This window comes from Pezoporus flaviventris, unplaced genomic scaffold, assembly GCF_033815535.1.
Source record: "Pezoporus flaviventris isolate CSIRO_AGI_PZ_B2104156 unplaced genomic scaffold, CSIRO_AGI_Pfla_v1 ptg000212l, whole genome shotgun sequence".
Lineage (NCBI taxonomy): Eukaryota > Metazoa > Chordata > Aves > Psittaciformes > Psittacidae > Pezoporus > Pezoporus flaviventris.
In genome coordinates this window covers 255,728-270,203 of record NW_026892760.1, presented here as the reverse complement: position 1 = coordinate 270,203, position 14,476 = coordinate 255,728, and the positions used below count along the sequence as shown (strand labels likewise).

At 38.4% G+C, this 14,476-nt stretch overlaps 1 protein-coding gene across 15 annotated transcripts in view; it reads left to right on the top strand.

Moving 5' to 3' along the window:
• NFIB (nuclear factor I B) overlaps window positions 1-14,476 on the top strand; it is a 167,715-nt gene that overhangs the window by 118,039 nt on the left and 35,200 nt on the right. For 14 of the 15 annotated variants that reach the window (XM_061441221.1, XM_061441220.1, XM_061441225.1 and 11 more), the window contains exon 7: window positions 12,679-12,810. In XM_061441221.1, the coding sequence (XP_061297205.1) occupies window positions 12,679-12,810 (132 nt within the window). Of the gene's footprint in view, window positions 1-2,820; window positions 4,119-12,678; window positions 12,811-14,476 lie in introns of those variants that run through there. The other variant, XM_061441234.1, reaches the window with a different exon arrangement.

Here is a 14,476-nt window from a genome sequence, read left to right as displayed (position 1 = left end):
TTTTGAACCTGACAGAACAAGACTAACTTCTGACCTGTACTAGATCTAGTTTCTTCATCTGCATACCTAAGTTTACTGTATTTTTATTCTTATTTTTTAATGTATTTTCATTGAAATAGAAATTTACATGGTTTTGAAAGATTCTGTTGTCATGAAGGCTTTTCGTGTCTTTATTTAGCTACATTTCTAAAGTAGCAAAAATGAGATGACAGTGGTAGTTTGGAACTGGTGATAGTCACAGTAAAACAATGATAGCTGAAACAGGTTGGAATAAAGTAGTTAAGAGTTTCATAGATGTCTAGGGGGCATTTCACCATTTTGATAGAATGAATTAGATAAAAATTACTGGGTAACACAGAATGGTTTTGGTTGGAAGTGTCCTTAAAAATCATTTAGATCCAACCCCACCGCAACAGGCAGGCACACCTTCCACTAGACAGATTGCTCCAAGCACTGGCCAACCCATCCTTGGACACTGCCAGGGGTGGGGCATCCACAGATTCTCTGGGCAACCTGTTCCAGTGCCTCACCACCCTCACAGTGAAGAACTTCTTCCTCATGTCTAGTCTAAATTTTCCTTCTTTCAGTTTAAAGCCATTCTCCCCCCTGTCCTATCACTACATGCCCTTGTAAAAAGTCCTTCTCCAGATTTCTCATCATCCCTCATTAGGCACTAGAAGCTGCTCTGAGGTCTCCCCTGAGCCTTCAGGCTGAGCAAGCCCAACTCTTTCAGCCTGCCTTCAGGCTTTCACAGGAGAGGTGTTCCATCCCTCTGAGCATCTTTGTGGTCCTCCTCTGGACTCACTCTAGCAGCTCCTTCTTATGTTTGGGACTCCAGAACTGAACACGGTATTCCAGGTGGTGTCTCACAAAAAACAGATTAAAAATGTGAGAAATAAAAATTTGCAGTGGGGTGGTACAGGTTAGATCAAACTTTCACTGCTGTGGAAAATAAATATCATGTAGTTTAGTAGGTAAACAGACATCAGGAAAGGAGTGATTTTCTATGAGTGACTCTGTTGTAATCCTCATAGCTTCTACAGCTTCTCTACTTTGCAAGCATGCATTATGAGGGGCAGGAACATGACTACAGGAGTACTTGTAGTTTAGCCAGGATCTGCATTTGCGAAACTAAGAAAAAGAAATCTAGCCCTGTTCCAACAAAATCTTCTGCACACGACACTTTCAGTTTTAAACCTCCAGACTTAGTCCTTGTGCTGTTATCTACCTTCTTCTTCTGGTACCACTTCCAAAACTTGACAAAATTTCCAGATGTTGTGTTTTATAGTCTATTTTAGTGGAGTTGGAAGATGTACGTAGTGAAGTTGGAAGATATTTAAATATATAATTCTGGGCAGAAATAAGTGAGTGTATCTGAAAAGTAGGAACTTTAGGTGGCATAAAGTTGGTCAAAACCAATCTATAAAGGGTTATAAGCAGTGGATTCATGATCCAGTGCTGTAGTATTGTTATGCATGTTACTGTTCTGATAGAAAAATATAAAACCCCCTCTAATTAACCAAAATTAGTATTATAAATAATTTTTATTAGTATTTATTGAAGTCAGATGATAAATCCTTATGGAAGAAAAGCCTGGAAGCTATGATGCTGCACTGAAGGTTTACTTCATTGACTTGCAAAAGTTTGTAACTACTCTAAAAATATATGTAACCAAAAGAGTATGTATAATAACTTAAAAACAGATTAAAAAAGATAGTACTGTGGATTTGCAGTGTTGTTTTTGAGTTTACATATATTCAGTCACTGTGGGAAGATTCTGTAGTTTGTGCCGTTACTTTTGCTATGTTAAAATACTTAAACTCTATTTGCATAACCAAACTAAAACTCTATTTGCATGTATTTTTAAGCAGGTGTGAGGTCTTCCTGCAGAGCAAATAGGCAGGTTTATAACGACAAAGATTACTCCCAAACCTTCTTTCAACCATTAGCTTTCCAAGTAACTAATCATCCCCCCAAAATCCCAAATCCTAAGAAAGTGAAAAGACTGGTGCATTACTTAAAAATAGAGCCCTAAGATGACAATTAGCAGTTCAATTTTTGTGTTTGTTGCCAGACTCTGTGGAAGTTACTTGTTCTCTCTTGTACCTCAGTTTTTCCAGTTGAATGTTGTAATAATTTCAATAATACCTGTATCACATCTTACATTTCTACCAACTGGAAATATATTTAGATTTAAATAGTAGTTTGCTGTAAACCTCTTGCAGTCTTCCTTTTTCCAGATTGCTGTTACTGGATTCTTTATATTTTTCTCTATTAAAAAAACCTGTTTCTGCAGTAGTATAGTAATACTTCTTGAAACAGATGGAAGTTGCTCCATGAGTAAATTTGGTAGGTGTTTTAGAAATTTTGTACAGTAAAAAAAAAAAAAAATTATCTTTCCCATTTAGAAGAGAAAGCTATTAATAATATAATGAAAATAATGAGTAGCGCAGTGAATAAAAAATAGGGAGAATCTAGTAGGCTGAGAACTGTTGGAGAACATCTTGTTTTATTAACTGGTAAGTAAGTCAATACTTTTTCCTTAACTCATAAGGAATCAGGAATAACAGAGGAACAGATCACATTGTGGGAACCTATGGCTTCTTTTCTAAAGGCTAGCTTGACAAAGTGATTTAACATAATTGTATACTGTTTCAGTATTTGTCCTTGAGATCTGTTATAACACTGTGTATGTTATAAATAAATAAAATGCACGCTGGTCATGATAAAAGTGGAAAGATTCATGTGGATTTCTGTAGTAGTCAGGTGTCTGGAAATACTGAATGTCAATATACAATGAAGTGAATTTTAATTTTACAGTTTCTTCATCATGCTCACTCTCTTACACCTCACCCACCTCTGCCAACAGTCAAGAATCAAGATGCCAGCATACCATTAAAACTGAAACAGCTGGACCGCCTTCACCTGTTGATTGGCCAGCAGCTGTTGGACCCTCCACTTCTCAGGTCCCGACCCCCTTTGTTGGATACCCCTCATCTGGACACTTGTCCCCTTTTTCTCTCTCCCCACCCACTGGACATTCCTTCCCCATTGGGGTCCTTCCTGATGGCTCTTTCCTTCTTGGGCCTTCTTCTCATCAACTGTCAAAGATGGATGTTCTTATTTCTGAAGTGAGGGAACTAAAAGAGGAAGTAGTTAATGTGGTGCAGGAGTTGAGAACAGTAACAGATCACCTTGGCTTTTTGGTGGCCTGTGTGGGACAGAGTTCAGGAATTTTTCCAGCTCCCAGTGTTTCTTCTGAAGGGTAATGCTTTAGAAACTCATAGTCTCCATCTAACAGATGAATTCTTCTTGCAAAGTTTTACCTTGACGAACGTCTGTTAAATGCGTTTCTGTGTTTTTGACTCAGTCTGAGTTCTCAAAATCCTTGTATGTCAAAGCATGTTTTAAAGCAATATATGTCTTGTTAGTAACTTCTGTTACATCTGCCTTTGTATTTTCTAATATTTCAAAATACTCTTCAGTCAATGTATACACATATACACACACATATATATATACACATATATCCATGCATACCTTATGGATCTATTTGAATTTTCTAACTAGTATAATGTGTGCACAGTAGTCAAATACTGCCACTTGGTAAGAATTTTTAACTTAATATTCATAAATTAAGGGGTACTTTTTATCAAGAATAAATTTTCAGAGTGTATTTCCAGAAATAATTCTTAGTCATGGCTTCTCTTAGCCCCTTGGCTACTAAAAGTGGCATCAAACAATAACAAACAATAGCATTAGAAAGGAAGAGCTGCCTAAAAGGCTGGAAGTTGAGTTCTCCTCTTTCTTCCTGTTTGCAGAACAAGCCATTGACAGTGTTCAATGAATGGGCATCATGCCTGCTCGTGAAAAATTGGCAGTTCTACCATGATAGTTAAATTTAAAATCAATAGTGAATTGGTTTACTTTTTGTTTCCATAGTGGCAATTTTACAAGAAAAACTCCTAGCACATAAAATAAGTTAAAGATTATTTCCATCAAGATTAAAATTGCTTTCTTATCTTTAGAAGTGGAAAGGCACTAGGTATAGAAAAATAGGGGAAGGAGCTTTCAAATGCTTATTTAATTAAAAAGGTAGAGAAAGAAGAAAAAAATTCATGAACATTATTAAAAACATTATCTTAAGTTGCTTGTACATCAAAATAATTTACATCCTCCATTACTGGGTGAGAATGATGTTACGTTCATATTGACTCAAAAAATAAAGCAACAGAGATTATATCTGATTTTCTGTGTTTAGAATAGCTTTAGACCAATTTTCAACTTGTTCATGATTATCTTCAAATATTCAGAGTAGCAGAAGAGGAAGTTTCTACTCTGGGCAGAGCAGACTTGTCCTTCAGCCCATGTACACTTCAGTTTCTGAATGAATGAAGAGTAATAAAATGTTTAGAAATAGAGACAGAAAGACAAATACAGTAGGAGATGCAGCAAGAAGCATTCAAAAAGGTTTGCTTTTTTGCGTTCCTGGAAATGGCTGTTATTTTCTCAATAAAGTAACTGTAAAAAAATCTCATTATAGGTTCTTTGTCTTTTATTTTGACTCGTATATTGTGGCAAGGCTTATTACTTAATGTTTTCCATGTGTGATTAGTGACTTGAATACACTAAGGGCTAGCATATGCCTCTCTTATGTACCTCAGTGAAAGATGTAAGTGCAAATGGATATTTGTCTTGTATGCATAGCACTTATTCTGTGGTGAGCTATATACTAGGCAACATCCTGTTACCTTGACAGTGATGCAAAATGTCTTATGATTGAAATCGGTGGTAAAATGCATGTCTTAATTCAAGATTTGGCTCAGGAGCTATTACACGTAATTGTCCTATTCCAGTGTTCCTAAATAAGAGATTTCGTTAGTATAATTGAAACTGATCAGCATCTATTAGAAATTGTAAGATAAGTATCATTCTATATGACCTGACCTATGTGGTGCAGAATATCATCAGTTCCAAAAGTATAGGTATATAGTACATCATGCATCATAGATGCCTGCTCTGACATTTTTCCCCAGTACATCTGTGGTACATCCATGAGATGGAAAAAATAAATTTAGCCCACATACTGTATTTTTTTTTAGGCACCTGTCCTTTTTGTCTTCATTGATAGATTCTTTGTTTCTGTGCTGTATATATAGATACATTTGAAAAGGTTCTTAATTACTCTTTTTCACTGTGTTCATATGAACTGTATCAAGCTTGGTCAGAGTAGTATATTTCAGTGTGAGTTAATGATTTTATCTCAGTTCAAAACCATTCCCTAGATGGATCTACAATTAATATAGAACATCTATTAAACCATCCTAAACTGTTACCAGTAGAGACTATAATAGTAATAAAAAGGAGATGCCATAACCTAAATGCTTCTAAATCAACAACTTCCCTTCATTTATTTTTCTCTCAAATGCCTCTTTTAATCTTACTGCATTAGAAACTGGGAATACTTTTCTGACTTTTGCAGTTAAGGTTGCAATATTGATTTCATTTTCTGGCCAAGGTCTTTGGATTCTCAGCATTAATGAGGTGTTATAGCTGGGCATTTTTCCTTGTGTTTGGATGACCTTCTGTAGGATAATCTAATAAATGACTGAAATGTACTTAAAGTCTTTATAATTTGCTTGGCTTTTAATTAGATTTTCTCACAGTCTCCCAAAATGCTCACAGCTGTCTACTGGAATCACATCTCTTAACAATGATTCATAGATAACGAAATGGCCCAGTCTGTTTCTGAAGTGTAAAGTTAAATAAAAAGGTAGTCGAGTACCTAAAGTACACTGTAGCTGCTTAAGGGTTATTTATAACAGTTCAGAGTACCTGGGGGCCTCATACGTTTTTTTTAATGGCAGTATATATGTTTGTTGTAGTACATTCTTTGTAGCAGCAATACTGTGGTTTTGGTCTCATACTTTTTATCTCTGTTTCTTAAGGCAGCCTTATTACTTGGAGTGCCTGTTCCATGTTTAAAAGGTAGCTACCCCAATGAGCTCTGAGTTACTCCTAAGTACTTCCCATATGACATCTGATGGGCTGTGCAGGTACAGAGGTGCTTAGATAAACTGATTCTCAAGTTGTGGGAAGAAGGGAGGGAGGAGAGGCTGAATAGGAGAAACCTGTCACTCTTCCTGCTGGCCCCCTGGGTCACTGCAGGGCTGATGGAGACATTCTCACCTCCCTCCAGCAGCAACAGTCCACCTCTCCATGGCCTCTGTGTGGTGGCACCTGTGTCTTGGGCATCTCCCACCTGGACAGTGCTTCTGGTATGAAGCACGTCAGGTTAGGAAGGCTGGACAGCTTTATGCCATCTCATGCCGATTATGAACCTTTCCTGGGAGACTTATTGTTACTTTCTCGTGGGGAGTGGCAAGGTGGGTTTGAAGGATGAGAATGAAGAGTTGCTGCTGCCCACTATTCTTGCAGAATAACATGCCATAGTTTCAGCCTAATCTTAATGGGAATAGATGTAAATTTAAATAGGAATAATCTCTTCAGTAGGTGGTTACTACATGTCATATGACACTGTCAAACAACTGTTATGGGATTAGGGGTGTATGTCCTGTTTTACAGTTAAATGTTTTTTGAAATTACTTTAGGATATGGTTAGTTTTGCTATGTACATATTCAATATTAATGCTCCAATCTGACCATCATATCTTTCCTCTTCTCCTGTTTTATAAACTGCTTTTTGTTAAAACTGAAAAATTTTAAAAAAAGAGTTCTCAATTACCCTAACTTAAATAACCATGCATTAGAATTATACTTTTCAAAAGCTAGTGTATATAATTTTAACAGAAACTGTACGAGTTGTTTTGCTTTCTGATGATAAGAAGAAGGATAATCAGTAATGCAATGAAGAAATTCTGTTGTACAACTTTTTACAGTTAGTCACAGAGAGCAACAAAAAGCATCCTAGAACTTGTTTGTACAGACTTGCCTGGATTTTACAACCCCCCACTTCATCTTCACCTCCAGTATGGTGGGAAATATAAAGGCAGGTAAATACAATCCCTCTATGTTTTGTCGAAATCACTTTCTGTTGAGGAAAAAAGCCAAACATCGAAGTTAACACCTCCCTCAGAATGTAGCTGTTGGCAGTAACATACAGTATTCTGGAAGTTTGCATGTGGGAAAGGATGAGAAGAACGACATGTTTACTCCATCTAAAGGGTTTCTGACTCTCACATTTCACTTTGAAAGTTCTTGCATCACTTTCTTCTCTTTTATATACTAATGGTTATGGAGCAATGCAAAAGAAAATAGTGAAATTTATTGGAAAAGATTAGCAGAGAATGATCAAGGAAATAAGTAAGCCGTTACTGTAATAAATTTACTCTTGTTCTGCTGAATTGTAAGGTAGTATTTTGCTCACCACCTTGCAGCACTGAAAATGGCATTGGGAGAAATTGTAATCTAGTTCCCCTGTTAGGATGTTCACTTTTGCTAGATGCAAAGCCTGATCTCTGCCTGATACTGAACAGAAATTCTAGCAAGATTTTCTCTATTCTAGGCATCAAGTATCTCAAACACCAGGCTGTTCAGGCACATCTTTCTCTCCTATATATTCACAAAAATATGCCACCATTTATTTTTTGTGAAGAAGATAAATGAATTAAAATGTTTTGATTTTCAGGATTGCTGGTTTTCCATCCAGCCAAGTCTTTAGGACAGATAGAGCAAAGCCTTTTTCTTACAAATGAGAGGTGTTGTGCTTTAGAGGCACACAGCTGTCAATGTTCAGTGTTAGGTGCCTTATTAAGACCTACAGCTGAGAAATACAGGATGCTTACATGGGTGAAGGAAATTGGACTGAACACATCTGAAAATTAGTTTGCTGGCTCTGCCTGTGCAGGGTGGCTCTGCTCATTCGTCACATGCAGAGGTGTAGAACAAAACTGTTTCTCCTGAGCACAGTGGTATTTGTCACAATTCATCATCATCATACAGCTATCCAATGTGAATTTAAAGTTTTACTTAAGTTTTCACATGTGCTTCACAGAAGCATACCCATCAGCTCTGTTAGAGGCAGTGGAAAGTGAGGCACAGAGGGATGTGATGTATGTAGTGTATCCTCCCACCAGGTTACACTAGGTTCTGTTTCTGGGAAAAGACCTGATTATTTAAAACTGTAACATGAAAAGATGCCTCTTACAGATTGCTGGTGGTGCTATGGCTCCATAGCTTTCCTGCTTTCACAGAGGTTATATATACAGTAAGCTGAATGTTGTTTTATCTTGGAGGTGAGGCTACACTAGTGACTTGTGAATGAATCTTTACAGATTGTTGTCTGCAGCAGCACACCTTGTAAAGATAAACTTGTTAAACTAAGTAATAAAAAACATACTAATAAGAAGAGGTAAATAACTGCATTAAAAGATTTAATATGTGTCTATAATTTCTTCTTACTCTGCTCATAAGCATGTCTCATGAGCAAGGAAGAGAAGCTGCCATGTTACGGTGGTGAGGAGGAAAGCAGATCAGGTGTCCAGAAGCAGGCAGGTGGATGTTTGAACTTGCCCTGGATCACTGCTCGATTCTAGCCAAGTTCTGCTAACAGGTGGCTTGCTGAGTGGTGTGCCAAGGTGACATTCATCCAGGGAGCTGCCTGGATGACAAGCTGCTTCAGGCTGAAGAAGAGGGTCTTTGCTTTGATAAGGAAATTGCCAAAACTCGTGTCTCATTAGTGTTTCCTAAGGTTCTTTGAAAGTGAACAACAGTTTAATTAAAGGCTGATGTAAACACATTTCTGCACACTTTCCCTGCAGCATTTTATCACATTAGAATTGATCAAAATTGTTGCCTTGGGCTGTCTTAAACAGCTATACATCTGGAGCACCATTTGTGCAAGCTGCTGATGAACAGGTTACATGCGCTATGCTTCACAGCAGCTCTTCTATCTTGCTATGTAGGCAGATGATCTAACTCTTTTTATTTGCATAAACCCTTTTTTCTTTTATGTGATGCTTTAAAATGTATATCATGCCACCTGTTTGGGTGCATGCATACTGTATCTGCACAGTAATATGAGAATACAGATACAGGCAAGAGTGTTCTGGAGCAGCACTGTGAATTTAAAGAAAAAACAAAGCCTTTTCCCACATTTGAAGAAAATTGTCAGCAGGAGAGGACACAGTGTCTGATCAACACTGACCTTCTGATAATTTCGTCTAAGTGCTTTTGGCATCTTTCTGCTTTTCATCTGTACTTAGCATTTTTTCCAGAAGATTTAAAATAAATAAAACTTAAAGCAGTTTTATTTTCATTCTCAAAGTAATAAGAATCGGAATCTCATTCCTGAAACTTTCACACAGACTTGAGAGCAAATGGCCTGTTTTTGTGACCTCTATTTGTCACTCATTACGTAATTATCAGTATACAACTAAGCTCTATGTAGCCTACTAGACTATTTCTCCTGATGTGGAAAAAGTAACATGTTTTAAAATGAGAAAAATGTGTGCTTTCTATTATATAGAAACTACTATTAAAATCGTATGAGGTCTCACTGCCACTTTAACACATTCTGCTTTATTTAAAGGCACTGTTTCTTGTGAGCAAAATTATAGGCAGTGAAAAAGTGTGTTGCATTTGTTTCCTTTTTTCCACTTTTTGGTTTTGTAACTGGTAGCTCTCCAAAGAAATGTAACTTGTGTGTTTTTCTGTTAACGCTCTAAGCCTAGTCTCTTGGGCAAGAAAGATACGGCTGCAGCCTTTCTTCCTAACGTATACAAATAGTTATTGTTCTGTCTCCCGTCGGCTGCATCTGTCATTTAGCAGTGACAGGAGCATGAATGCTCCGTTATGATGGCCACGCACACATGGGGAGAGGCGCGGAGGCTGTGGGGAGACGGGGCTATCTGAATTACTTCTCAATGCAAAGTGTGTTGTTTTAACAAAGAATCTGCTGCCTGTACTTCAGCCATTATTCTTTGCAGTTGCCTATGTTATGAATAACAAGACTTCTGAAAGTATTTAATTTTAGTGTGCTGCGTAATATATATTAAAGTTGCTGTTTAGGTGGGTTACAAGTATTTTATGGCAGGGATGAATTTTCTATTCCTGACTACCAGTTGCATTCGCCTTGAAAGTCTTCTATATGAGAAGCAAATTGCATTTGCTTCATAATTTATGCTGTCCATTTCCTACACACTAACTACAATTTTTACTTCCATAAAGTAGGAGCAGGAATAAGTTCCGCATTTTTAAAGCAAATGTGGGGGTTATCATACTCCCCAAACTCCTTTTGAGTAGATTCTTTTCCAATTAGTGATGCCACTGGTGGGTTAATGGATAATCTGATTACATTGCTCTTCATATAGCATACTTCTTTCGAGCAACTAAAATATTTTGAAAAACAAAACAACTTTTGCTTATTTAATGAAGTAAGAGTCACCAAACAAATTAAATCCCTGTTGCATTCCAAAAATCAGAGCTGCTGATGCCTGCAGACCTTCAGGAGGTAGCAGCTCTTTCTTTCATAAATTCTTTTGTTGAATATGAGCTTTACATAAGGAAAAGATTTCCCTTAGGGAGACTTAAGCACAGTATTTCTAGCTTGAAGTAAAGTTAAACTGTACATTCTCTCTTTTGTCATTGCCTATATGTGGTAGGGTCAACAAGCTATTTGGTCACTAATTAAGTTCTGTGACAACTGCTGAAGACCACAGTGCTGTAGTGGGAGGCTGTGTCCACAAGCTGTTAGACATACTTATCTTTTTCTTTCTTTTTTTTTCTTCAGCTGTAACACTGAAGTGTTTCTGCAGAAACAGACACTGTGCATGCTCAGAACCACAGTATAAAGACAATGGTTAATTTTGTCCCAGGCTTTTATAAAACCTTACATCTGTTGTGGAGGTGTGAGAGTTTTCTTGCTTTGATTGAACTAGGACCTTACATGAAGAAGCTAGGGCTGTCATTTCAGAAGAAAATTAAACATACTGAAATATTTGAAAGTCATTCCAGAATCAATATGCCATCCTATCATTGTTTGTCTGTGCAAAAATCAATTAAAAACCCCAGTCTTACAATTTAAAAAATTTTGTCTTAGCTTGGTAGAATGCATTCAACAAAACTAACCATTTGGCAGCTTTTTCTTTGCTACTCGCAGATAAATTCAAAGAAACAAAATATTGCTCTCTTTTCTTTCTCAGCAATTTATTTACCAAATTTTTCTGAGAGAGCTAGAGGTGGCTCTGTCAGCATTAAGTGTTTTTGATAACAATATAAAATTGCAACATGTCAGAATAATAAAAAGCATGCACTAACCTTTGCTACATCTGTTAAAGCTGAAATAGTACTGAATTGCTGTATTGTAAAGCAATTCCTTGCTCTTGCTTAATGTTCTGTTGAATAAAAGCCTTTCTCAGCAGCCTTCTTGAAAAAGTGAACCTTGATTCTGGAAAATCAGCAGACTTATAGTGAGGACCAGAGGGGAGCAGGGCAGTTGCAGGGCTATGACGGAGGGACACTGGCAGTGTCTGTTTTGGGTCTGGTGCCTGTGCCTGTGCAGGGCTTGATAACAGGATGGGGCAGAGCAGGCAAGTGGTCTCTTGATTTGATTGTTACTGCTACAAGTATGGCTTTATGATGAAAACCCACTCTTAATGTCCATCCAGTTCAGAAAGCACTGTTCCAATTTGGTCTCAGTAAGGTGCTTACATTTTGCAGGCCTGTCTTTGCCTTCCAAGATGATTGTATGTCCACTCAGAAAAGCACAATATAGTGTTCTAATATTAAAAGCGTCAAAATCACTTCAAGGGCTGACATAGTCTGTGTAGGAAAGTCAGCTGCAACATGGCCCCAGTCCAGTAAAGTACTTAAGAAATTACCTTTGCTTTAAACATGAATTTGGTCATGTTGATTTGAAATGGAACCCACTTAGGATATTGATGGGTATCCCATAAAATATTATACTTTGAAATCATTTGGTGCAATGTCCAACAAATGTTACGTAATTAGTTTAAACTTTCAGGAATAATCCAGAACTTTTGCTTTATGCAATATCAGTAAACCTGTATGGTAGGAATCATACATTTGTCGCTACTGGTGTGTTATCTTTACACAATGAACTCTAAAGAGATTTTTTTGATTGGGAAACTAGGAGGAACAGTAGGAATACCCTAGTTGAGACATGGGAAAAGATGTAATAGAGAAGCTGAAGTAGCCTTTATTCTTAGGGAAGTTACATAGTTTCATTATGGTTTTGGGAAGGGCAAGGGATGGGTTTGAAATAACAAAGTAATAAATACCATAAACCAGCATGTGTATGGCAGTTACCCTACACACCTGAATGTAGGTGTTCCATTAAAAAAATGCAATAAAGATTATGTGGCTGTTGAAGGAGCAGATGATTTGGTGATGTTCTGGGGAGCTGAGAAGTGCCTAGGGAGGTTCTGAAGACATGCGTTTCTTTACTGTTTGGCTTATCTGGAATGAAAGGAATGTCGTTTCTGTTTTGCAGAATGAAGACCAGTTATGGGATTATTATTCATTCTCAAGTTTGAAATCAATAGTTTAAAATTAGTTTATTGGTCATACGGGAGCTGGTTTACCAAATAATATTTATGCAAGAACAGTGAAAAAAAAAATAAATCTTTGGTTTATAAAATGATGCATTCTGAGACAGGCTTCTAAGCTAACGTCACTGTTCCGTTTTTTCTGTTGCAGATATGTCTTCTCCTACAATGAAGAAACCTGAAAAGCCTTTGTTTAGTCCTACTTCTCCCCAGGATTCTTCACCGAGACTGAGCACTTTTCCCCAACATCACCATCCAGGAATTCCAGGAGTTGCACACAGTGGTGAGGGTTATGGAGGAGAAAGAAATACCTCCCTATTATTTTGGTCTGTTATGCTTTCTTACAATCAGATTTGGTGCATTTTTGCAGACTTTCTTAGAGATTTAGTTCTGCTTACAATACTGATAAGAGTAGAGGTGGAAGAAGTCGGAATATACTTGCAAGAATGCTCATTAAGCTCAGTTCAGGTAGTCTGACTGCTTCAAGTCGCTGGAGAGGATTTAGGATTAACCAGTGAATAAAATGAGCTGTAGACTGCATGAAGAAGCTGACAGAGGAAAAATCCTCCCTGTGTTTTCTCTTTCTGCCTACATCCTTTTTTATTAATGCTGCTATGCCTGTTGTATTTAAATACCAGAATAGGTAGGATTTAATACAGAAAGAGAAGTCACAACCATGCTCACTATGTGACACAAGGAAATACCAGTGCTTCTTCTGAATGCTCTGTCTAAAGAAGCACAGTCCTGGTAGATATTTTCCAACATCTGTTTTCTGAACTCATAGAATCATAGAATCGTTAGGGTTGGAAAGGAGCTTAAGATCATCTAGTTCCAACCCTCCTGCCGTGGGCAGGGACACTTTATGCTAAATCATATCACCCAAGGCCTCATCCCACCTGGCCTTGAACACTGCCAGGGAAGGAACATTCACAACCTCCCTGGGCAACCCATTCCAGTGCCTCACCACCCTAACAGGAAAGAATTTCCTTCTTATATCCAACCTAAACTTCCCCTGTTTAAGTTTTAACCCGTTACCCCTTGTCCTGTCACTACAGTCCCTAATGAAGAGTCCCTCTCCAGCATCCCTATAGGCCCCCTTCAGGTACTGGAAGGCTGCTATGAGGTCTCCACGCAGCCTTCTCTTCTCCAGGCTGAACAGCCCCAACTTCCTCAGCCTGTCTTCATACGGGAGGTGCTCCAGTCCTTGTGGCCCTTCTCTGGACTTGTTCCAACAGTTCCATGTCCTTTTTATGTTGAGGACACCAGAACTGCACACAATACTCCAAGTGAGGTCTCACGAGAGCAGAGTAGAGGGGCAGGATCACCTCCTTCGACCTGCTGGTCACGCTCCTTTTGATGCAGCCCAGGATACGGTTGGCTTTCTGGGCTGCGAGGGCACACTGAAGTCGGCCCATGTTCATTTTCTCATCGACCAACACCCCCAAGTCTTTCTCCGCAGGGCTGCTCTGAATCTCTTCTCTGCCCAACCTGTAGCTGTGCCTGGGATTGCTCCGACCCAGGTGTAGGACCTTGCACTTGTCATGGTTAAACTTCATGAGGTTGGCATCAGCCCACCTCACAAGTGTGTCAAGGTCCCTCTGGATGGCATTACTTCTCTCCAGTGTATCAACCGAACCACACAGCTTGGTGTCATTGCCAAACTTGCTGAGGGCACACTCAATCCCACTGTCCATGTCACTGACAAAGATGTTGAACAAGACCGGTCCCAACACTGATCCCTGAGGGACACCACTTGTTACTGGTCTCCAGCTGGACATTGAGCCATTGATCATAACTCTTTGTGTGCGGCCATCCAGCCAGTTCTTTATCCACCGAGTGGTCCATCCATCAAATTGATGTCTCTCCAATTTAGAGATAAGGATGTCCTGTGGGACAGTGTCGAAAGCTTTACACAAGTCCAGGTAGATGACATCAACTGCTGTGCCCTT